At 38.9% G+C, this 26,043-nt stretch overlaps 1 protein-coding gene across 4 annotated transcripts; it reads right to left on the bottom strand.

Annotated features, from left to right (window-relative positions):
- Positions 1 to 1,512: 1,512 nt before the first annotated feature.
- On the bottom strand, positions 1,513 to 25,525 carry mphosph8 (M-phase phosphoprotein 8). Of its 4 annotated transcripts, XM_039599694.1 has the most exons (14): positions 25,179 to 25,454; positions 23,585 to 23,746; positions 21,986 to 22,999; positions 21,694 to 21,790; positions 19,485 to 19,739; positions 19,233 to 19,355; positions 18,829 to 18,917; positions 9,076 to 9,216; positions 8,819 to 8,905; positions 8,477 to 8,631; positions 8,109 to 8,260; positions 6,461 to 6,585; positions 5,968 to 6,051; positions 1,513 to 4,294 (listed from the first exon to the last, which is right to left on the bottom strand). In XM_039599694.1, the coding sequence occupies exons 1-14, from the start codon at positions 25,278 to 25,280 to the stop codon at positions 4,253 to 4,255; spliced, it is 2,628 nt and encodes an 875-aa protein (XP_039455628.1). In that variant the 5' UTR covers positions 25,281 to 25,454; the 3' UTR covers positions 1,513 to 4,252. The 4 variants fall into 4 exon arrangements, with proteins under 4 accessions (XP_039455628.1, XP_039455625.1, XP_039455626.1 ...); XM_039599691.1 differs by lacking the exons at positions 1,513 to 4,294; positions 5,968 to 6,051; positions 6,461 to 6,585; ... (2 more) ...; positions 8,819 to 8,905; positions 9,076 to 9,216 and adding exons at positions 10,664 to 14,152; positions 14,358 to 16,584 and having other exon boundaries at positions 25,179 to 25,525; XM_039599692.1 differs by lacking the exons at positions 1,513 to 4,294; positions 5,968 to 6,051; positions 6,461 to 6,585; ... (2 more) ...; positions 8,819 to 8,905; positions 9,076 to 9,216 and adding exons at positions 10,664 to 14,152; positions 14,358 to 16,584 and having other exon boundaries at positions 19,485 to 19,733; positions 25,179 to 25,521.
- Positions 25,526 to 26,043: the final 518 nt, after the last annotated feature.

Below are 26,043 nucleotides of genomic sequence, written 5' to 3'. Positions count from 1 at the left end.
GGAATGCTACAAGCAATAACTAGCTGATTCCAGCAAAGCCGGTCAGATCATAAATTAGTAAATAAATAACTACACATAACAAAATGTTAGGGAAATCTGTTTATGTTTAATTTGCCTGAAAAATCGGCATCATAGTAACATCGGCTAGGATGTTGGAATATCTGATTTTTAAGTCACCAAATATCGGTATTGGTATTGGTCTTAAAAATCCTCTATGCTCTGTTCAGCATGTAATTTTATTATAATTTTTTAAAATCTGTAACTGTAAAGTAACCACTAACTAAATTATCAGATAATTGTGGAAAATACAAAGTACAGTATTTCTGTCTGAATGTAGCAGAGTAGAATATGTAAATGTAACTTTTACTTGTTAAATAAATTTCCATTAGAGTTTTTTTTTTTGAATGTTTTTGCTTAAAGACTGCCTTTCCAAGACGGGTTTAGCTTCATGCATCTTCTTTTAAAACTCTCAGGGAATTTTTCTATCCGCCCTCTGAGTGGTGCTGTTTCAATGTACTGCCATCTTGGATAAAAATTGGAATTTGATGGAGATTCCAGGTGCCTCTGACCAAAAAAGACACACATTTGAACTAAAACAAACAAACTGTCATCAAGTGTGAATTAGATCAATTTGTAATCATGTTGGATTTTAGTTTTACAGCACTGATATTAGCTGCATGCGTTTATACATCCCAAACCTCTATCATTCATATACCTTCATCTGCTCATTTATGTAATAATGACTTATGAATATGAATGAGAAAATCAAATAAAATGAGATGACTAATCAATCCATGGAAAAAAGAGAAAATAAGACGGGAGAACATGAATATATGCAAGTCCATGGAAATTGTACAAAAAGAAGGCAAAAAAGTATGAAAGCAGATGAAAAAAAACAACAACTTTCAAACATGTAAAAAACAAAACTTTCCAGCAATGAATGTGCAGCATGTGTGCACATGTATTTACACCTTTATTTAGAGCATGACGGCCTCAGGTAAGCAGCACCTCTACAAACAACAGTGAACTCCTTCACACAAACAGTGCATCTATGTGCGGCAAACATTCAGAGCCAAATAAAAGAGTAAAAGTCAAAGAGAAGCGACTGTACGGGTAAAGGAAGGTGCTGACAAGGCGGTGGGAAAACCACAAGGTTTTTCAAACTGTTATACAGAATCAAGACACAGTTTTCATCATTAAAAACAATCTTCCCATTGCTCTAAAACAACTAAAAAACAACTCTATGGTTTAATCATTACTGCTGTAGTTTAAAATATCTTTAATGGTCTGAATCCTTCCTTTCATCTGTTATGTGAAAGTAATTTGGCACTCCTGAAACTGACCACAAATGTGTAATACATTAAAGTGAACACTTCTGTTTTAACACTGACTGACTGACAAACAGTCACAGTAATAGCAATACATGCATTTCGTTCTCATGTAACTTAAGTGATGGTGGACTTAATGTTCACTGAGATGCTTTACACATCTGAAGCCAGTTTATGGAGGCTGTTTTTTTTACTCCATTTGGCAATAAGTGGAAACCAATCACAGTGTGGGAAGCTGGGGGAAAAATATATCAACAACACAAAACATCAGAATGCATTTCAAACCGTTTAGCTGAAATTGTAAAGCAGAAAACATCAGCGGTGATGTCTGAACTAGATCTGTCTTTGGCTTTTCAGATATTCCAGTTTCACGTCTTCCATCGTATCGTGCTTGTCTCTGATATCCGACACCAAAACACCTACTCCATGTACCGATTCCTCACGCTGTACTGAGATAAGAACAGGCTACAGGTGTCTTAAGACAAGGTTTTAGTTTTGCTCCCTTTTAATGCCGTATGGTGAAATGCACTGCATCCATCCGCTGAGCAAAGCGAAAGTAGTCAAATTTGAAATTTTATTACAGAGTGTCAGCTCGGTGTAAGGCTGCGCTTGATTTTTGAAGCACCTGCATGCCTGTTAAAAAACATATAGGGAGTCTGAAAGCTGTGACACCAGAGGAGCCAGTACGCAGCTTGATTTAAAAAAACAAAACAAAAAACAGCTGACAAGTATATGGTCATAAAATGACAGAAACACAGAGCAGACCAAAGTTTCTTTAAAAGCACAGATCAAACTGTAGCCAGTGGGATGAGCAGCTGAATGTGAACATCTATTTCCTGACCTGTTTACCTGGTTCAGGATTGCCGGGAGAACTGGAGCCTATCCCTGCTGTCATAAGGCGAGCGGTGCCGGTATCTCACATGGCAAAGAGAGAACCAGGCATCTCACATTCACACCTACAGCAAATTTAGAATCACCAATTAACCTGACATGCATATCTCTGGGAAGAGGCCGGAGCAACCGGAGAAAATCCGAGAGACAGAAATGCCCCAGCCAGCTGTCAAACCCACAACCTACCTACACTAACCGCACCACCAACACCACGCCACCCTGAATGTTAACATGCAACTTAAAGGTAAGTTTAACTACTAAGACGTTACCATGCCAACCCTCTTTTCTTACAGAGCCTGTTACAGTGCAAATACAGCAAATCCCTTTTGTTCTCTCCTAGCTACAACATCACCACTAATGCTTTTTGTATCATTGTTAATTTAGTCCACAAAACTGGTAGTTACCTATAGGAATTAGAGATAAATATCAAGTGGAGACACCATTACTGTATATGCCATGTGTTGAGTTAAAACACACAAAAAAAGTAAATCTGGGTATTTTCTTTACTTTCAGTCACTCAGCTTCAACCACAGCGCCTCTAAAAGGCAAAGATCTACAAACTAATGTAAAAAGTGAACATTAAGGCAGCATGGAGAGATCCAATTAAACAGCACTGCTGCAATTTAAAGACATATTGCTAGCCTGAGCTGGGTTTGTAGGCAACATCACGCAGCTAGGTGTGTTTATGCAGATGAATGTCAATGCCAGATACTTGGATTTGGTATCCTCCAGTTTGGGCTCCTTTAATATCAGATGATAAAAAACAAAGAAGACTGCTTGAGGAGACTGAAAAGGAGCAGTAAGTAGGCTCAGCACAGCAGTGATAGAGATGGTAAATATGGGGTTCTTCAATGTAAAAAAAACCCTTTACTGGCCAGGCAGTTTGAGACATTTTAGCCCAAAGTGTTTCCTGTACAAATGAAATAAATTAACTCAAAAAGGAACAAAAACATTAGCGGTCATCATATGACACCTTATAACTGCATATATGTATGTATATATTTATATATAGTCTGTACAGAGCAGAAAATATAAACAGCAACTCTGTGCATGGAAGGCAAAAGTCTTCTTCATTCACTAAAAACTCTCTAAGTCACACTTTGAAACAACCTCACACTAGTGTAATGACAAGTGGTAAACCAGACAATGGGCCAGTAGATGGAAAATTTATGGATGCATGTAATGTGTCTGTGCCCCAGAATCCGTGTTTGAACTTCACACCTCTCTACTAAAGTGAAATACCCACCAACAATCCAGATTTAGCACAAATAAAGAGATGTTAATAATTAAGGGAAGAAAACTGAACAGAAATGTTAATATTATTTAAGGGTAGATATTTACAAAGGAGTTTTTCATGGGGGGGGTGTTTCATGTACAGTTAGTACATGAAGAAAATCCATAAAGAAATGTGTTACCAAAAACAACATGCATGAAAAACATTTCCATTGGTCCGAGTAAAATGCTAAAAACATGAAAACCCCCCAAAAACAAACTGTGATTGAAAATCCCCTCTTCATATTCTTCATATTCACCAGAAAAGAAACAATCATCACACATGTACACACAATCAACACACATATCTAACAGATCCACCCCGACAGAAGGTGTAACTTGGAGAAAGGCACGACACAGGTGGACGTCCGTCTTCAAAGCTCCTCCGGTAACAGTTTCCGATCGCCTTTTTGACCCAGATAACTGCGTAGTGATGGCATCTCCCACAAAGGACGGACTGCTCAAAGGTTACGCAAGTCTCTGTAAGATCCTCACATTTATGCTGCATATGTTGGCCCTCACCGCGCTCGGGCCTGGTCTGGAGTCAGATCTCATCGCTGAACTTCAGTTGTCAAGAATGTGCACTTGCATCTCGGGAAGCCAGCTTTAAATTTCACCTCACAACGACAACAATCCAACTTTTTTTCTCCTTCTCAGAGGGTATTGCGCTTGGTAAAGTATCTCAGCTGCTGCTCAGAATCTGCATGCGGAATGATGTGTTGTCCAAGCTTGGTATGACATTAACATCATCAGAGAGCGCATCACTGCAGCTGCACTCTGTATGCGCAGATGAGGAGCTTGACCTGAGGAGAGAAGATCAGACGGAAACGCTGCTGAGATGGTTCGACTTTTGGATCCTCTCTACTTATCAAAAGAAATTCAGCTTTATGATTGGATGACTGGCAATTCAAACTGTTTCCTGTTTTCTGCTGCAAAATGGTTTACTTTTTTTGACTCGAACAAATACAAAAAGTAAAGCTGACGATATTCTATATTTGAGTTATTAACATGAAAACCAGCAGTGAGGATATCCTATTGAAAAATACTGTGTGCGTTTCCAAAGTCTGATATGACTTTTTTGCCCAAAACTACTAAAACACATCAAAAGCAACTGCAAGGTTACACTGACGCGTTTCTCCACTTACAGTGAGGGCAAAGAAAGATAAAACAGTAAGAAAACAGTCCCTAACAAAGGCATGCAACCTTAGATTGTGCCTGTTTTCATTAATGAAGCTCTTATATCTTTTATAACTTTCCTATGAAGGTAGTCAAGGCTGTGTCAGCATTTCTACACTCTGCTATGGGGAGGAATATCATTGTCATTTCAAAGGGAAGGATTGGCAGTTGGGGTTAATAAGGGAGCCACATTACCAAGAGCTCATGAGCAGATACCATTGCACTAATTAACCAAGTCATCGATAATTGAAAATGTAGGTGCTGATACAGGAAAAAAATAGAGAAGAGATCTGAAAACCTGGCTGCACATTAAAGATAGCTGTCTGTGTAGTTTGCTTCGGAGAAGAAAGCCGTCCCTGTAAAACTGTGTCAAAAATGACGCATTGGCGGTTAGACGCTAGGACAGAGGGGTGTGTGGGGGGGTCTATACATAAACCAGGAGTAAAAATAGGTTGGGCCTGTGGTTAGGTGTGTTACATTAGACTAAAAAAATTTTCAACGTTAAGAAATTCTGTAGCAGATATGATAGATCATCAATATGGAAGTCAACAATAGCTGAGGACAGACTGAAGAAATCATTCTGTGCTTGAAATAATGAAATTTAACAAGCCAACAGATAACAATGAAATGAACTGAGAGTAACACTACAAATGAAACCCAGAGCATCCACTTCATTTATTAACTTACTTATAATGAAACTATATATCAGTGACCCACTTTAAAGATTTATACATGTTCTGGGGACAAACTGGGTTTGGATTGAATGCCAGTGAGAGTAGCACACAGACAGGCCCAGGTATCATCTTTGAGGATGAAGTGTCTTCTGTCATGGCTGAAAAAGACAAACCCACTCAGCCGCACGCAGTATCTTTTTAAAAATGGTAAAATCGGAGCGTGAGAGCAAACGTTACAGGATTCTGGATGCTTGACAACATCAACTCTGACACAAACAGAAGCTTTGTTATTTGTGGTAGCTGGCTAAACTTAGATTGATGCTGCAGCCAAAAACCAAAGATTGCATTGAAAGGTTTCTGTAAAAAAAACAACTTTGTATATTTCTTTGGGTTGCCTTTAAGATAATCGACATGCCTAGTTCTACATGTAAATCCGTAATAATGACCATTTGTGGTATTATTTATTCTTCTTTTAAATCATGAAAAATAAAATCATATTCCTCAGTTTCAAAAACATTTAGTCAGACTTCCCAATGGGCTGGTTAGAACCAGTGACCCTTGTATGCCTGATTAAGATGTTTGTGTCTCACTGTGTGTGTGTGTGTGTGTGTGTGTGTGTGTGTCACCTTGGCTGCTGGCGCCTCTGCAAGGCGAATGAAGAGTTTGTTGACGCCTGGATTCGGGCTGAAAGAGTAGATGAAGTGACTATCCTGAAACGTTGAAGACAAAAAGTAGAAGAGAATCAGCAACAATTAGCACTCTGGCCTAAATTTAAACGGTTTAATGAAGTGAAGTACATTGAATCCAAACAGTGACATTAAACATGGCTGCATGGTCTCCTGTGAACTGCTTGTTCATTTGCTCAAAGCAGGAACAGTAAAAAGTAAAACACTGTAAAAAGAGACAGCTAGTGAGGGTAAAGAATAGACAAATGGCCACTGTGAATTATATCAAAAGAGGGTTTAATATAATAAAAATCAGATGGATTAAAATCGTTTTTCAGTTTTATTTTTGTTCATTTGTTTTATAGTATATCAAATTTCTTAATTTTATATTTCATTAATCACTTGGCACATTTTGTTTTTAACCAACTGTTGTATAATCATCATTTCAACCAACCAGGAAAATGGGCAGCTGGAACTTATCGTTGAGCACCACGGCGTGCACGCTGCAAGGTCCGCATAGCCTGGCTGTGATCTCATTCAGGAAGTTGGCATGGAAGATGAAGAGGAGGATACCTGAACCTGGAAGTAGGAGGGATGATAAAACTTTACAGAAAGGTTCAATTGGAATAGAAATTTATAGCCAACACATTAGTGGGATAATGTTCTAATGACATTTGAAGCCATTTTTGCGCATCAACTCTGGAAAAACGTCGGGGTAATGTCCAGACCTTTCTCATACGAAGGCCCGGACACAAGTGATGTGCAGGAGGTACGATGTTTAGCCTTTGACCATGACCTCAAATGATTTCATTCTGGACTATAACCAGTTCTTGTTGCACAGCAACACAATCCATCTTTACACTTTGTACTAGCTGAATAGCAGGTTCAGTTTACAGTTTAAGGTGAGACAGTGCAGCTAAAAACTGCACACACTGGTCAATTTTGGGAGTTCGGGCTAATTTGCTTCCATAACAAGTCTTCTTACAGATTAATGGAAAGAAAATGTTCAAAATATGAATTTACATCTTTATTTCATAATACCTCATAATGTCTGCTGGACTTTACATTGTATGGTCTATGCCAGGGGTGGGAAACTCCAGGCCTCAAGAGCCGGTGTCCTGCAGGGTTTAGATCTCACCCTGGGTCAACACACCTGAATCAAATGATTAGTTCATTACCAGGCCTCTGGCGAACTTTAAGACATGTTGAGGAGGTAATTTATCCATTTAAATCAGCTGTGTTGGATTAAAGACACATCTAAAATCTGCAGGACACCGGCCCTCGAGGCCTAAAGTTCCCCCACTCCTGGTCTATGCATTACAATTTACTTTTGCCTTCATGTAACATGAACTGTGGAAGTTTCACTTTAAAGATTCAAAGAGACATACAAATCTGAGTAATCTTTTCATCTTTACAACACCTATTTAGACATGCATGTTCATTGGTAGCATCTGCTCAAGTCCCTATTAATCTAAGCTGTTGCAGGTGTAAAACTGTCTTGTCCGCAGTTCCCTCATCTTTGGATATTTTCTTGTGTTTTGAAGCTAAAATTGATGGTATATGTATATTTAGTTTGTAAATTACCTTTTCAAATAAATATGTATAAAACATCACAGTACAAAGGCAGTTTTATTTTCTCTCGGGATGTCATTTACTAAACATTTTATTAATGTTAACAGCCTAAAGGTTTTTAGCTTTTAGATTTATGTTCTTGGAAAGACTGCAAATCAGCACAATGTTTAAAACAAATCACCTCATTTGCATATTAAAACGTACGTAATATGAATCAATTAAGAATTCTAATGTAAGTAGTGTTCGTCCTTTTCATCAGTACTCAGTATCTGATGTCTGCAGTCTTATCCTCCTTTTATCTAGTCTGTAACATCTAGTAAAGTTCAGTGCTGCATCGCATGTCTGTAAAAAACGTATCAGTAGCACAAAGCTACTAAAAGAGTAGCATCCTCGCCAAGCGTGGCCAGACATTGTAAAAACAAAAAATTCATGAATCTGTCTGGCAACAGAAAAACAGATGACCACGTCTCAAGTGAGGTGATGTATTTGCATATCAGGTAATGTAAAAATATGTAAACATTTGGGTTTACCCTCTGGTTGAGGCTGTGACTTGAAGGTAAAATCCATAGAGAAGTCCGGACCCTCACAAAGCCTGTGGCAGGCCAGAGGGAAGACGGGCTCCAGCAGCACCAGACGAGACTCAAAGTATGCTCGGATGGTGTCCTCCGCCACACTGGACAGCCTGCAACATAAATTAGTTTTAACGTGCTGTGTAACTAAATGTATTTGGTAGTAAAACTGGTCAGTATTACCACTACAGTGCAGGACAAAATTTACTGACATTCCCTTTGAGGACAGAAACCAAAGTAAATGTTTGTCTCTTTAAATATTAATTCACACTATGCTCTCTCCAACAACATCACCAAACTGATGAAACTATGATGTGGTTAGCACTCACATGCTGATGTGGTCCTTGATGAGGTCACACACCGTCAGGTTGTTGCTGTGCTTGGCGAAGTACATAGCTGTGTTCTGGTGTTTGGACAGGATGTTGCAGTCAGCTCCATACTCCAGCAGGAGGCGCACAACATCAGCATTCCCTCTTTTGCATGCCTAAAAGGAAGGACATAATGAACTTCTCTAAAGAAACCTCATACCTGTACAGGTAAGGACTATAAAATAAATATATAATTTCTGACTGAAGATCTGCTGTGAAACAGCACCATTTGTAATCTGCATGCAAATTGTAATTTTGCACTAATTAAAACCAAAGTGACCGTTAGTGTTTGTGTAGTGTTACCTTCATCAGCGCCGTCTCTCCACTCAGTGTCTGAGCATTTACATAAGCCCCGGCCTCCAGTAGGATTGCAACAGTTGTCAAACAATTCTGGGATGACACAAACACGAATCAAGTGTTTATAAGATGAAACAAAAGAGGCAGATGCCTTTATTTCAGAGTCTTTGACTGGTTTGGCTTTCACTGAGAATTTGAATTAAAATTGTATGCAAAGCATAGTTAAAGGCTGCAGGATTAACTTACATAAAAGATAGAGTTACCTTTTCAGCAGCATGCATCAGGGCTGTAGTGCCATTCTTCTGTCGTTTATTCACTCTCACCCCCTTTTTAATCAGTAACCTGAGGATGTCATCCTGCCCCCCTATTGCTGCCAGCATGGTGAGGGTCATACAACTGCCATCCTGCACACAAACAGATAGACACAGAACTATAAACAAAGGCTGTAAAACAATACGCTTTTCACAGACCTGCAGTGGAGTCCATAATTTGCCCATTGCACTGTATAGAAATGCCTAAAAAGTGAATTACCATGTGCAGTTTTCTGGGCGAGTTTTGTACACAACACTGTGAAGAGAAGCTCCTTGTACAATGCCCCATTTGCAAACACAATGAAATCATTATTCGTATAATAATAAAGTTATGGTGATATCCCTGCTAAATACTTACCAATCCCGATTTAGGTACTAACCAGTGCAGGCAGTCAATATTCTGTAAGTTTTAGTTAGATATTTACCATATACCACAAACTGTATATAACACAGGCTTGGTTTCCTAATCTGAAAACAAAACTTAACACAGTTGTATTTTAAACCTGCATTCTTTTTAAAGACTTCCTGACCAACACGACCACCTTAAACAATGGATGACGTTACAGTGGCCATGTCTATCTTGCTGTCTTGAGAAGTACCACAGATATCATTGTTTACAATTTTACTTACAGAAGACTAACTGCTCAACTCCGGCAGCTTTTGAAGATGACAGTGTACTGATTAATAACCTGCTTATCAGTGTGCAAGTTTAATATCAATACCTCCTTGTGCAAAACTGAAGCTAATATAGTATTACGTAGTGATATATTTACTCGAACGTCTTCACAAAAATATGGGTAAGAAATAGAATTTTTTTAAAAAATGTACTTGTAGTCTCAATATTAAAACACTAAACAATAAACAAAAAAAAATACTTGTGAAAAGGATAGTGAGAACCACATTTACATATGTGCATGACAACAATAATAATCAATATTTACTATTAAAAAAAAATGTATTAATTAATTATTAATTAATACAGCCTGTTTACCAAAGTAGCCTTGAGATTCTAGGAATATGATGACTTGTCATCGCACTGCTTTGGTGGATGAAATGTTTTGTATTTTTATACCATTACTTTTGCACAGAGTATAGATTCTTTTCACCCATATCTGGTTTCGTCTGCTGCTAGAACCACACACATCTACAACTACCTGAAGTCAGGCGCTGAAATGTGTAGGCACTGATTTGTGAGAATGAATTGGGCTTACTTGTTCTGACATTTTTTTTTTGCTAACTTTATCATCAAATCAGCATTTTATTACGTGGTTTATGACAAATGCATGCACCTTGAGATTTCCTGGAGTTTCAGCTATTTTAATGCTGTTTAGCAATAGTTACTTTGCTGACATGTCAATCTCAGATATTGAACATGTGTAACATGTTTGCGCGGCCACTTTAAACATCAAAATATGTGACCAAGTATAATTTTACTGTTAGCATGAGTATAAAATAGTCTTGTTTATCAAATCAATACAGCTTGCAAACCTTCACCCACTAAATGGGAAATCATTTAACACTTTTCACCAGTTTTCAAATTTTAAGCCAAGAAGCATTTTATTGTACAAGCAGAGTTTTGATATGAAATGTTAACTGAAGGCAACATGAAGACTAATACATAAAGTGCTTATACAACAGCAATAAAAACAATGTAACTTCTACGCAGGGAAAAACATTAGTTTTGCAACATTAAACAACAATGGTAGTGTCTGAACAATCATTTGTATACCATTCACAGATTCATCTTCCAAATACAGTTGTATATGTAAATACTGGTATACACTGCAACACAGATGTACCCTTTTTAACAAGGAGGCAACAACACAGGAAAGGCGTGATGAAAATCACATGCCAATGTGCTATCTAACCTGGCTGTGTAACCTATCGCAGTCAGTCTTATGTGTGTCCAACACTAATAGCTTTGGTACGAAAGGGCGAACACTGGTTTCTTAAAAACAGGTTCACTACAGCTACTATTGATCTTAACAGAAAAGCTTTTAAATGTGAATGAAAGCAGCAATGCTGTCCAGTCTTTGAATATTTACTGGTAAAAATAACTCAAGATTAAATTTTCTTTGCAAATGTCCTGTCTATGGCATCTACAAAGTTGACTGACCTAAACAACAGATCATCAACACCACGACTCTTGTTGAATGTCCAGTCTGAAAGAAGCAACACACTGAACATGATGAAGTGCTTCACTAATTTTTTTTAACTGAAATGTGATCACTTTGTTTAGTCATTAGTCTCCAAACCTGTATCCATCACTCTGGGCTGAACTAACAATGCCACAAATTCCTCCTTAAAATGAAATGCTAAATATACTTAGAAACCGTAAACAGAAACGAACATCCTCATCCTCTGTCTAATGTCTGCTAGACAATTATGCATACATTATATTGCCAAAAGTATTCGGTTACCCATCCAAATATTCCAATCGCTTCCACGGCCACAGGTATGCAAAAACAAACACCTAGGCATGCTGCTTCTGCAGGTATTATGACAAAGTGGAAGCCAGTGTGAACAACAGCAACCCAGCCATAAGGCAATTTGTTCTTGGCAACTGGATATTAATGTTATAAACATCTAGAAAATAAAAACATACTACAAAGTAATGTAAATGAGTCAAATGTAGTGTATTTTGACTAAAATTAGAGTACACTAAATACAATTAAATACTAAAATGCTTTACACAGACACTGTATGGGTATACAAAAATACAACACACCTTTTAGGCAGATTGTTAAAGATAAAGATAACAAAGGATAATAATAGATAAGTATTAAGTGGATCTTTAAAGAAAGAAAGTGCTTTTTATATTTCAGCTATAGATATACACACAGCTCCTAATTCTCTATTATCAGCAAGGAAGGTATATCATTACTGCTGCAAGCTATCTACACTATATGCTACTGGCTAAAGCAGGAATATAGTACACCTGGGCTTGTTTGGGTAAACGGCAAAGTAAATCTATCACGCTGGACGGTTTCACTGCAAAGGTTTGCTGGTAGGCTTTTGATTTCTAATCACCAAAACACATTAAAAAATGCTACTAAAATTGGTACAGGCAGTAAGACGGATGCATAAAGTACATGTCAAAGACAAGTAAAAATCCCCCTGTAAACGCCCAGTCAGAGGCCATCTTTGCTCTAAAATGGGCTGCCCTGTTCATAGTGGAGGTGGGATTTCCAAACAACAATTGGTGTTATCATTTTTACAACTACAGTATGGGAAAGCATATTTGGGTGGCACCACTTGTCACCCAAACATGATTTCACTAGTGAAACATTACAGGCAAAAAAGAGGTTCAATCTCCTAAACGATCACAAAACCCAATTAGAATATTTCCTAGAGACAACCTGACAGTGTTAGATAGTATATGCATTCTAAGCTTATTTTCTTGTAAGCCAAAGCTACAGTACAAACATCCCTAATTCCACCCATTTAGTGTATATTTGTGCAATTGATTGCTTAATTTATACTTGAATGTGATCCGGGATACTCTGGGGTCTTTAATTTGAAGAATAAAAGGGCTGCCTATAAATGTCTTGTGGCTAGTGACACCAAGACTAAACGATGGTATGTTACACTAATTTCCATCAGTTTAATTTTTATTCCTTATACAAATTGAGGTAAAGTGATGTCCCTCTCACATCTAAGACCTTGCTGATAACGTGTGGTTATACTGCATGTCAAATAACTAACATTTACAGGGACAGATAAACAGGACCATCCCACTCAGAGTTTGAATTATGAGTCTCTGGATCTTGTCCTCCACTTTGTTTGGATGCGACAGTATGACCTCTTCTTTTGAGTGACTGAATAGAATTATGTACAAAATATTTGACCTCCCTCCATGTTCTGCTGCTTAAGGCAGGTTCAGCAGCTAAACACGCATCACAGTCCTTTTTGCCCGGCACTTTTACCAGCTTACAGAAGTCTCCAAGCTGTCGCCTCACTGCTGCCTGTTCTTCCTCACTCCACAACCTTTTGTTTCTTTTTTGAGGCTTGACAGCTGGATTGATTCGTTTTCCTGCAGGAGACATAGGTGTGTTTTCAGGTACCACCGGACTTCTGTCAGAAAGACTGGGTCCGTGGATTGTTGGGACAACCTGTGCGGCTGCAGGGCCCCTCGGTGGGCTTAAGGGGTAAGGTGGTGAAGTTGAATGATTTAGAGGTGTAAACGAAGACATAATAGGCCTACTTCCATCATTAAGTGTTGAGAATGGATTGACCATTGGAGAACTTATAGTATTTAACTGTGTGAATGTAGGAACCATTGAGGTACTTGGAGTATTAAGAGAGGTAAACGAAGGAATCAATGGTGACGTTGTAGTGTCCTGTGGTACATACACAGAAGGAGGTGGCATGTTTGTAGCATTCTGTGTATATGAAGGAGACAATGGCATAATTCTGCTGTTTTCTGAAGTGTATGGAGGAGGCATTAGGGCATTTGTAGTGTTGTGTGGGGTAAATGTAGGAACAACTTGCGTATCAGTAGCATTCAATGGTGTGAAAGTAGAAATCAATGGTTGACTTGTATGGACCATATCTGTACTAGATGAGCACAAGGATGCGTAACTTGAAGTAATCTCTTGGCAGAATGGTGATGCATCTTCCAAGTTGGCTGCTGGTGGCGGCGGCGGCATTGTCATGCAACAACTTGAACTTTCTCTCAAGTTATCTGGGTCGACTGCTGTCATAGTACACACAGTGCTTGTGTCTTCCAAAGTTGTCTTTGTGGTTTGGACTCCAGCTTTTGATCTCTTTGGATTCAAAACATTAAGGTTCCCCTCAGACTTCTGTATGTTATTTCTCCTGCGTATTGTCTGTAGTGTGTTGTGTACATAGTTTTTAACGTCTGTCCAAGATCTTCCTCCGAGATCTGGCTCAGCAGCTATGCAAGCATTGCACTCCTTTTTGCCTGGAACCTTCATCCTCGTGATAAATTCACTCAAATAACGCTTCACTGCAGCCTGCTCATTCTCACTCCAAGGTCTTCTTTTTAAAGCAGGCTTCTGTGCAGTTCCTAAAATGACAAATATTGAGAATCACTGCAAGAGATAAAATCTTTATCCGATTTAGAATGCAGTTTAAAAATTTTTTTTTGCTTCATTAAACCTGGTAAAATTTCTGATCAAGACCTTGTAATAGAGTAAAAAGTTCAAGAACAAAGTAAATTGACTCAGAGAGCAGCTATCAACAATATTTCGATAGAACAAAAAGGTACTTACCATCTTTTGCACTGCTGACTGGAAGTGATGGCAGCGTTCGATCCATCTTGAGCAGCTGTTTGCTCACTTCCTCTAGCTGGGATGCGTTTTTTAAGAGTCTGTAACACTCCTGGCTGCTCTTTCCCAACAACTTGGCCACTTGATCCAGTTCATATTCACTAAGGCTCATTAGCTGCCAGCAGCTGGCAATTTGCTCTCTTAGTGATGAAGAAAGAAGTGCTTCTGGGTTTTTAACTCCACATTCCACTGCAGCCCGTCGGAAACAATCCAACGCTCGGATGAAGGATGGACCTTCAGTCCGTGCAAAAAGGTATGGGTTTGTTTTTGACACACCTGCTCGTTCTCTATTTTCAACAAGCAAGTCAATAGACAAAACCATGCGTTCTGTTAAAAGAACCAGCATGTTCCTTCCATACTGACCTTCTAGTTCCAACCTGGTCAAAGCGGAACCAAGATCCAGCTCTAATTTTGTGCTTTTCCTTATTTGATCTGCAGAGGGCACAAATATTCCTTTGCTCTTTCTCTGAATGTAGGTTTGCAAAAGCAGTCTACCAATATTTCCTACCCTTCCTCTGTTAAACAGACAGACATCAGCTAAAGTTGCTTCACTGAGCTTTTTCCACGTTGACAAACTAGGACTTTCTTTCAGCTCCTTTCTGGCTTCGTCTCCTTCCTCTGTGATAAACCTGTGAAGTTTCATCAAGTCTTCTGTCACGGTTGATTTGTCCAGTTCCACTTTCTTGACTTCTTGCTTTAGAGAGGAGGCAAGCGTTTTGCGAGAAAAACACTCATTCCATTTTGTATCAAGAAGTTGTATGAATTTTTTCACTTCGCTTTCTGATTCACTGTCCTCTGTCATGCGACTCTCACCAAAAGCAATTTCTGCAGCTCGTTTCAAAGAGTATCCAATCTTCGTGACAAGGGAAATGCTTTTAAACTTACTGGAACTGGGGTCAAATCCACTAATCCTTTTGACCCCTTGAACAGCTAATTCAAATCGGGATGGCAGACATATTTCATGCAAGTACTTTACACTCCTGTCCAGCTCATTTACGGCAAGCACAAATCTACCCAGTTCCCTCATTTTTTGTGCAATGTAAGCAAACTGAGACTTGTCATGCTCATATTTAACAGACAATGCATTGCCATATTTACAAATAAGGGGGTCATTTCTGATATGCCTCGAGATGTCATCTTGATGCATGATGTGGATGATTTCCTCACAGCCACCAGTTAAGAACTCTGACATTGGAAGCAGCCGGGAGGCAGCACTGTGACCTCTCGTTCTTTTTGTTTTCTCAGAAGATTTCTCGTCTCCTTTTCTAGCTTTACATGACCTTTCGTGTCTCCATAAATCAGTTTTGCGATAAAATGCAAAACAATGTTGACAAGGTAAGAAGTCACGAACTGATATGCTGGGTTTCTTGACCTGTTTCTTGGTCACAATTTCCCCCTCGCCACTTTTAAGAACCTGGCAATTATGTTCATAATCTCCTCTATTGCGAATTTGATCAAGCAATGTCTGTCTGACTTTGGAGCCTTTTGGAAAGTGTATTGCATGGGCAACATCCGTTTCCTCCGCGTGTTTCCTTTCCAAATGCTTTGCAAGTTGAGTGAAAGCCATTTTGCAGTATAAACAGAAGTGTTTCTTGCATGACTCTTTCTTCTCTTCATCCAATATGCGAGGTGTCATTTGATGCACTTTCTTACAAGTCCTTAGACTTGATCTTGTTGGTTCTCTCTTTTCCACAGTTTTTGTGCAGCGCCGTAATCTTTTAACCATTTCTTTCGTACTTGATACAGATAGAACCATATCTGTAATACCTGCCCCTACATCTCCTGGCTCGTCGCCTGAGTCATTTGCTTGCTTAGGGAGGTTTTGTTTATTTGACAGTATTTGATCCGAATGATCAAAATTCAAACTAATTTTACTTGACAAACCACCCATTGTGTCATCTGACGTCTCGTTGTCTTCTCCATCCTTTTGGTCTTCCTTTCCTTGACTTTTCTGCTTGGTAGGTGAACCAAATACTGTGTGTTCTGATTCAGTAATATCCTCATCATTTTTTTGATCATCCGAATCTTGTGGGATATTTTCTTTTGCAGTGCCCGCTTCATTTCTTGCACTGTCAGTGTTAGAAGTCAATCTAAGAGCATCACTCGAACTTCTCTCTTCAATCAAGTTCCTCTCTCCTTCAAATGACTTCTTCTCACCAATAGTACACGCCTGTAAAAGAACAAGTATATGTAAGACTCAGAGCCAAATCAGATCCCATGAATAATTTTGGTAAATTTGAAACACAGACTCTTGGGAAAAATGTAGAAGGGGATGCTTAAATTTGTTTTTAATTTTGGTAGATAAATGGTTCTGACATTTTTTAATCATTCATATATTTTTATACTCCTGTTTAGCACATCAGCACCTTGGCAATGCCCCCAACCAAGATCCAGGCCCATTCAAACAAGAGTAAATGTGATGGCCCAAGGTTTAGTAACAAAACTCCCTCCTGACACCTCAAGTCTCAAGTACAAAAACCACATGTGACCCATTCAAGTACAGTTAATGGCTTTATTGGATCAAGCAGCGTTTTGACATCATAAATATCTAACCAAGTATATGTAGTAATGGGGTGTTTGATGAAATGCTACATGAAGAAAACAGAATGTGCACTGACACTAGACCTACATCCCTGGTTTGAAATAAACAAATACTTAAAGATAAATTTTGGCTGGGCATACCAGTATTTTTACAGAGCTCACTGGTAATTTAACACATCATGCCTTCAGAACCAGGCCAGGTACAAAAGTAAAATATGTTAATACCATGTCCAGCCATTCACATAATAACAGTGACGATGAATTTTGTCATCTATGCTTTCAAATGTTTCATTTAAAAGAAACTGTAATAAATGGTGGCTACAGGTGCATGCTGCACATATTGTGTTATGGTAATGATGATGATACATATTCTGAAAGCATACATTATGTACCTGATTCAAAGGGTTCATCTTGTCCAAGTGCTTCATGTCTTCGGTGTTTTCAATCATTGGCTTGTTCACTGCAATGTAAAATGATATCACAGTCTCTAAGGTGCACACATTACAATTTACATAGCAATTAGTGAATGTTAGGTCTAAGTTAGCACAAATTTAAAGATTCATTTTAGACATCAAAATAGTGCAGGGTGGTGGTATGTAGGATTGCATGCACCGAGATTTTAACCACATAAAATACAACTTCAATAACAATAATTTATATACACTAATAATGGCTCTATCTGTCCTACCGAGCCTTGAATTAAGATGGTAAATTAAATAAAAATGCTCCTGAACTTGCTGAAAATACCTAGCAATAAGAATTAATTTAATCACATCCACCTCTGTCATATTCTTTCTACTGTAACACTGTAGTTCAGTCTGAAAGTACATAACATGGCTCTGTAACTCAAAGCTACTCAAGTATAATTCAGCTTTAAAACTCTACTAACTACAACAGTGTAGGTTCTGCTATATAAGAAAACTTTTATAGTATACTTTCTAGTATTACACTAGCATTTCTAACAAGCCATATTTATGTTTACCAGCATTTGAGACCACATCCTTACCTGGCTTTGTTGCAGAAGGTGCTTGGAGTTCAAGAAAACATCTCAAGGAGTTGGATCATTGGCGGACATTAAAAAGTAAAGTCTTTGGATGCGGATCTTGAAGAAAAGATTACTTGGAGCACAATACGAAAAACAAAATTGTTCTTCCATCTAAAAGCGATGTATAGTTTTATCATTAGGATGCTTCAAACGCGATGGGATAAGCTATTTTTTTTTCACGTTTTCTCATCAATATTTTCCTTTACTGCTGATTTACTAAAACATTTGACATATCGGACACAAACGTATTATTGTAACAGACAGGGAAAATTGTTAGTTTATAAGTAGCAGTTTTATGTCATAATAAATATCTTTTTGATATTTTTGTAAGAAGTGTAAAGACTGTGCTCAACAAAGCTAATATTAGTTTATATGTTAAACACTGTTTAAAGTGTCAAATATGCTTTTAACGATGGTCATGCCTAATGTTTTCCAGTTTCCATTTATTTAAAACAATGGTTCTTCTTTCGTAAAACCAAATGTAATTCTGATGCAATGCTAATTATGCATTTGTAACTAGGGGAACTATAGGGAAAATATTCATGTCTATAAGTGTCATATGTGACAGACATAGCGTGATGGACCATAGTCACCAACTGAATTCATATACATTTTTAATAACAGTGCAATCCCTTCAAAACACACACGCACACACTCACTCTTGGGGCCAACCAAGGTGCAAGCTGTGGAATTCTTTAAAATGTGTTTGTGTCTTAGATTTGAGTGCTCAAAGTCTTGAGATATATAAAAACCAAAAATATATTGAAGTAGGGCAGAAACTAGCGAGGAAATAAAACAGACAGCTGGGTAATGTTTATTAGAACATACCTCTTGGTCCAGATTGTAGTCCTCTTTGGAATTAAGTGCCAGTTTTACAGCCATGTAATCTCCACTTTTTACAGCATCTCGCAAGTCATCTGACAGAAACAGGTGAGGAACAAATGAAGTTTAGAGATGAAGTCTTTATAGAAAGATCTATAAATATAGAAAAAAAAAATGCCTATTTATTCAAATCTCATAGATCCTCCTTAAAATAATGATGTGACCTACTGTGGACAAAGAATTCTTTTTATTACATTAACGGACATAAAACAGTTTTTCCCTATATTTTTGGTAAACTGCACTCAGAACGAATAATTTGGATGGTAAACAAGTTGTGGTTTTCTCATGGCTTGTTGCAACTAAAAGCAAAAGTCTTCTAAATACCAAGATAGTCATAAGGAAACACTCACTTGGTGACAAAGGTGGACCTGACAAGATCTCATCCTCTCCGTTAAGATGTTTCTGGAAATCATCCAGAGTCATCCAGTCCAGATTAAGGTCCATTCCTAGACTCAAAGTGGCCTGGCCCTTGTCTGTAAAACAGACAACGCAAAGTAGTAACTGGGATTTCACTCAGAAAATAAATCTAAAATCAATGCATTTGACAAGTGAAGGGTGACTGTCATATTTGGAGGCATTTGTTTAGCCAATCAGAAACATACCAGATTTGTCAGTGCCCTCTGGTGGGTTCTGGGTATCATCACATGCCATAAAGAGTCTAGGCTCACTGTCCTCCCTTTTCTTTCTCCTGTCATCAGAAGGGGTTCTCCGCTCCCAGCTTTGCCGCTGTGGTTCATCCGTCTTATCCCTACGCTCCCGGGTATCATCTCCAGGCTTCGATTTTGCCACTGATTCCTCTTCCCGCTCCTCGGTGTCCAGGCTGAAGCCATAACTCTGAACTGGTCGGGAAACTGACATTGAGGGTGGCAGACAAGATAAAAATACTTTTTGAACAACGTGTCATAAAAATCTAAGACATCAAAAAAAAACAGCTTGTTCTTTTATTGTTCCTATTAGGAGTAGACCTAATACTCACTTATAACCCTGGACATATGTTGGAATAGAAGAAAAAAAGGTTTGAAATCTCAGGAAAGTCCATACATGTCAATTTAAAGAATAAAAACCTGCAAACATGGAGAGTGTGTGTGTTTGTGTATACGCACTCAAATGCTTTTGTTGCAGTTCCTGGTTTTATGCAAGTTTGCTAACAAGGAACTACAGTGTGTCACAATTAATTAAAAATACTAATAATGAATGAGCTAAACATAGCTATTTGCAAGCTATTTGTGATTACTCTGATCATCACCAAGTCCTGAGACTGCTGTCAATCACTGCGACACACATTCCTGACACATTTTGTCTTCAGAATTAGACAGCTGGTCAGCAGACGAACTATATAAAATACACAATAATAAATAAAAAAAAATATCTTTTGATTGTTTGACAGATCAAATATTTGACCAACACATCAGATTTTAAAGAAAAGATGTTTCTAATGCTGCATGTTATGCTCCTGACATGCTGCAATGTGTTACATTTACTTTAAATCTTCTTACAATACAAGGAGATGCTGGATGATACTTTTTAATTACAAAATACTACTAATTTAAACCCTTTTTCTATGATGACCATTTATACAGCACAGTTCTTTGTGTTCATTAAAAGGCAAACTACACCCTGGCATGAAACACTTGGGCAGGAAGGGGTTAAAGATGCAAAGACGTGTAGACTTTGTTTTCACACACCATAGTCTATTATAGCTCTAGGTTTACATTTCTGTGATCTGCTCTCATCTGGGACATGTACTATGAAGCACGTTTAACATATTCAGGATCTATTTTCCTCATCTGGCTTCACTTACAGAAAGTGAAGCCAGATCAGCACTCCCACTAAGAATTCACTCGAAGATGATTATCAACTTGATGGGGATTCCTAATATGGCTATAAGCGTGTTCACATAAAAGTGGTGCTGTTGGCACCACAGGACCAATGACAAGCATTGAATTAGCCTGCTGACAGCAGAGCGGCTGGTTTTACAAAGGAAGGATAAAACCATAATATTAGAAAATATCAAGAGGTGAGAAACAGAATAGAGACTGAAATCAACACAGCTGCTGCAGATAAATAAGAGATGTGTTTGAAGGGAGCAGTTTAGTATTAAAAGCGCTGTTTGAAGGTGTTTTGGTCACAAAGACTGGAGCTACTATATTAATAAAGTTTAGCTTATTTGAAGCCAGCAGGAAAAAGCTGGCAAAAGTGTTTTTTGTAACTTAACTGAGTATCACAGCTGTGTCATTAAGACACGGGAGAATCTGACAGATTACAGTTTTTATTCCACTCAAGTAATTTTTATATGTGCTTAAGGCAATTTTAACATTATTCAGTCAGTTGCAGTATAGTGGCATTTCACGGTCCTTTTTTTGTTGCTTGCAGCAAACAGAAAAAGAATAAAGCTGCCTCTAAGAATCTATATTAGTCACTAATGCTCATCAAGGAAAGACAAACGCTTTAGCTGCTCTTACAAAGTTTTAGACTATGATTACTATCCGTGCACTGGGGTCTGAGCGATCTCGCAGGAATGGTGACACCATTTTCTGGAGAACTGACTGATTGGTATATGGTGGTATTTTATAGCCTGGTATAAAAATTAACCATCTATTTGGGTTAAACCCTCACAGGCCTCTGGAAGACAGAGCTGTTATTAGAGTTTTATTGTAGGGCAGTAACCTCCTTGGCCCTTTAAGGTCAATTTTTGGAGACCGAATAGCAACTAGTTTTTTTTCCTGTCATGGATAAGGTCCTTTATGCCCAGCGGGATTTGTCTGAAGCCACATTGTGTTAATCTGATTTAAGTTCAAGTTTCATGCATACCATCTGATTGCTTGGTCCTCTCCGTCTTCTCTGGCTCTTGTTTCTGAACAGGAGACTCTTTGGTTGTTTTGGGAATCTTCTCAATTTTTCCCAATACCTAATTGTTGGAAACAAAACAACAACAACAAACTGTTAACACGCTGTATTTCTTCTTTAGAGGAAAACCTCTGAGTAGCATACCCTGTTTAAAATAGCAAAGAACATCATCTGAAAGATCACGTTGTGTTTTTTGTTTTGGGTTCCATTTATGAAATACTGGATGAAAAAGTTGAAATGGAAACAAAGTATACACCTTTGTGGGTTTGCTGCTGCTCTTCTCTGTGGTGGGTTGATTCCTGCGGGGGGCGCGATCCTTGGCCTCGCAGTTTAACAGGAACTTTTCAAAAAGGTTAGTTGAGCCTGTGGTGTCCTTCTGTCCCAATATCTCCTCCTTGGTAACCTCCTCCTCCTTACTCTTGGTGACACCAACAGCTGTAACACAGGACGAGGACGACGAGGACGATGTAGATGGGACTTTGGGTGGTGCAGACGCACTCTCCTGCCCTTTGCTCTTTGCTTTCTTATGTAGGGTGGAGCTGTCACTGGAGTCTGATTGTAACGCAGTATCCTCTTTTGCTTTAGAACTATGACTCTTCAGTTTTTGGAGGCTGCTTTCTTTCTGAGCAGAATCTGTCTTTTTGTTCTTTTTGTCGTGGATAAGGTCCTTTATACCCTGCAGCTTTACTTCCCACTTCCCCTTTTTTTGTCTGGACTTGTCGTCCAAACCGGCTTTTTCCACCGATTTTGTTAAAGTCTCAGTTGATGCGGAATCATCCATTTGGGACTCTGACGGGCCTTCGCTCACGTCATCTTCCAGCGGAGCAGCGGCCTCGTCTTCAGAGGTTTCAATCTTCCTCTCTTTCTTCCCCTTCTTTTTCCTCCCATTGTCACCCTTTTCTTTTTTATGCTTCCCTCCCTCTTTTCCCTTTTCCTTCCTGTGTTTCTTGGAGGGAACAGGGTCATCCTCTTCCTCTTCAGATTCAACCACACGTTTTTTTGATTCAGTCTTTCTCTCCTTGGGTGGAGAAGTTGGGGCTCTGTCTTCTTCCTCGTCGGTTTCTGGTGCCGGTAGGGGCCTTAACTCTTCTTTCCGCTTGTCCTTCTTCTTTTTCTTTTTTTCCTTAAGAAGCGATTCTTCTTCCTCCTCTTCTTCTTCCCGGACTTTCTTCTTCTTTTTCTTCTTGACGGGTACCTCTGTTGGTCGGTCTTTGTCGCTGTCACTTTCCGAGTCAGCATCAAACACGTCACTCTTTGGAGGCAGTGGTTTCTAAAGAGAGAACGGGAAGGGTAATGTCACATTTTGGTAATAGAAATTACTTTTTGACCTTCTGACTTAAGGCTCTATAATAGTTTTTCATAAGCAATTAGAGGTCAATAATGCTGCCAACAACATTTTGCCCCTTCATTTTCAAAACGATGTCCAGACAGGTGGGAAAATAACATCGATAATAATCTTAATAACAGACAAAATTTGTTTTAATCTGTTGTGCATTAGCTCTATAATCGAGAAAGTAAAGATCAGATTGCTTATATTAAAAAGGCTTTAAAAAAAAGTCAAAGTTACAGGCAGTTTGCTTCTGGCTTAGAAACAAAGATGTTTGCTTGCAACATTTAAAAGAATAACTATACCAAGAGTCAGCATGGCACTTCATAAACACTATACCGAAACCCAAGGGCGTAACTTTGGGTTCAACATGCGTAAAGCTACATCTGTGCAACAAGACCAACCAAGTCCCACATAGTCGGGTGTGCAAAAAAATGTATTTGCTGCTTGATGTGTTGGCAGTGGTTACAATGCCTCATGCCCCTGTAAATAATGCCCCTGCCTAAATGCTTGAAAGATCAGACTTACCACACATTTCTTGGTTTCTGCCTCTTTCTTGGCCTTAGCTTCAGCCTGCGACTTCTTAAAAGCCAAGAGGACTTCGCGACAGTCTTCTAAATGGGCCTCCGGTTCCCACGTGTCATCGTCAGAGCAGTAGTTCTTCCAGCGAACTCTGTACAGCACTTCACCCTGAGAACAAGAGAGCGAAGATGTAGTGCTTAGCATGACCTGCCCCACTGACCTGACCTGACAGTGAGATCACGAGCCAACAGGATCTATAGAAATCAGAAGACTTCCACATGACAGCTGAGACACAAGCAAACACGGCTGACAGGCTAGCGATAGTGTTAATTATGGTATTTTGAATGATCCTGTCTGTCTTTATAAGTTCTAATATCAAAACGTTTACTGAGGAGGAAAAATCAAAACATAAAGCTGCAGTGAGAACTTGCTGAAAGAAAGTGTGCAAAACAAAAAGTGTAAGAGTTGCAAAACACTGCTAGTTTCACAGCTGACTTTTGTGGATTAAGAGTGACTGAACGTGAGCAAGAAAGATGCAAAATCCTGTAAAGCAGAAAAAGGCGTGAATATTTTCAGGCAATCTTTCCAGGGGGATGATGACAGCGCTGCATCAGACTGTACACATATGAAGTTAAAGCACCAGATATCTAAAAGGTGCAGAAGTGCCCACTGGGCACTCCGCACTGTTCAGACGGACCACAGCTTAACTTCCTGTGCATGTGTTTACTACGCAGCCCAGAGAGACTCCAGAGTTTACAAAGACCAGCGGCAACAAGTCTAAAAGCAAGGTGTTGATAATATCTTAGTAGAGATAGTATTACCTCACATACTACCTCAACAATCAATGTGCAAGTCACAGAATTTGATTCAAGAGCTACTGTGAGTAGTGATTTCTCCTTTCTTTTGGTGCTATTCAACCAAATTCACTTATAGCTGTCTTTAAAAACAGTGCAATTTAACCTTTGTAACAAGACCTGATACTCACAGCAATCTTCACAGCAATCTTAAAAAGAAAAGGTAAAAAGCCAGAAAGATAGCAAATGTAGCTAAATGTTAGCTGCTGGGATCATCTTTGTTTATGCACGGGTCTAAAGCATGTTTGTCCGCTACTTTATACAGTTAGAAATGCAGCGGTCACAGGGCTCACCCATTATTAGCTGGTGTAAGTAAATTCAGTGTTAACAAACAGAAAATCCCACCAATCTTCTCACAAGCTGCGAGTCTTGCATTATTCGGGGATTTAGCCGATGTAGCGCTGCAGCTAGGAAAATACGATGAAAATATGTGAAAGCCTGCAACGGGTCCGTCCTTGGCCTCAGCAGGGGAGAGCCGAGCGGACATCATGGGACAAGTTGTGCTTGGAAAAAATGTTATGTATGGAGGAACAGCGAGCCACGACTAAAACCAGAAAACGCATGTAATAAAGTAACACACAAGCAATTTTGTGCATGCAAACCCACCGCAGAAACGCGATTCTGCTAACATAAACGGTCTGTCCGCCGTTGTTGGTGGGCTATGCCTCGTGAAAGTGGACTGAAAGAAATGCCAGCCATGTTTGCAAAGCTAGCCAGGCGGCTACGTAGCACTTAGCTATCTTTACCTCTTCCACCCGCATGTCAATGATCTTTTCCACTTCGTACACGTCTTCTTCCTCATCTTGTTCGCTGTCCGCGGGCTCTACCTTGTCGGTTTCAGCCGCCATGGCTGCGTGGTAGTGTTGGTTTCCTAAAATCTGCCTGTTTTGGGTTTTGCACTCGAAAAGGCCGCCGTGTTGACAGAGGTAGGACGCTGCCGTACCTGGTGGTACTACAGACTGCACTAGCTCTGCAGCTCTGAGAGGGCTGTGCTGAACGCAGGGCAGTTACCGCCCGCAGTCACGAGAGGCGTTCAAATGCTGCTCTTAACCGTCGAACGTATCATTCCTAAATAGTATTTACCAAAAAAAGCAATTTATTTTTGCTGATATACTAAAAAAAGGCCACTACAAGTTTAAAGAAATGTCTTGCATACATTCAAAAAAAAAACATAACAATAATTTTAACGACATATTTTTTTTAAATTTTCTCTCTATTGTTCTGTCATTTCGGGCGATGACGCCCAAAAGTTCGAAATTTACTAAAGGCATCAAAAGTCAGTGATTGATTTTGTGTATATATTTGCGAGCGTTGAAAACACGTTGCCTGGTGAAAACAGACCGTCAGAGCAAGAAATCAAGGCATACGTCTGCTAACTAATTATGCATATTTAAATATAGCACACATCTTTCCTGCACAGAACAAAACAAAAAACACGTCATCCACTCACGTTTTTAGTCTTCAATGTATAATATTTTAATAATCACAAGTGCAATATTGAAATGCCTTAAAAGCCACAATATTAGCAACATGTTTTTCAACTGAGTAAACTTTAAGCAGCTTTAGAAAATTAAGTAATCGTTTCAGTTTACTGCCTAAAACAGAAGTCAC

The sequence above is a fragment of the Oreochromis aureus genome, linkage group 16, assembly GCF_013358895.1.
Source record: "Oreochromis aureus strain Israel breed Guangdong linkage group 16, ZZ_aureus, whole genome shotgun sequence".
Classification (NCBI taxonomy): domain Eukaryota; kingdom Metazoa; phylum Chordata; class Actinopteri; order Cichliformes; family Cichlidae; genus Oreochromis; species Oreochromis aureus.
Note: the sequence above shows the minus strand (reverse complement) of the source record. Positions and strands in the feature narration are given on the sequence as shown.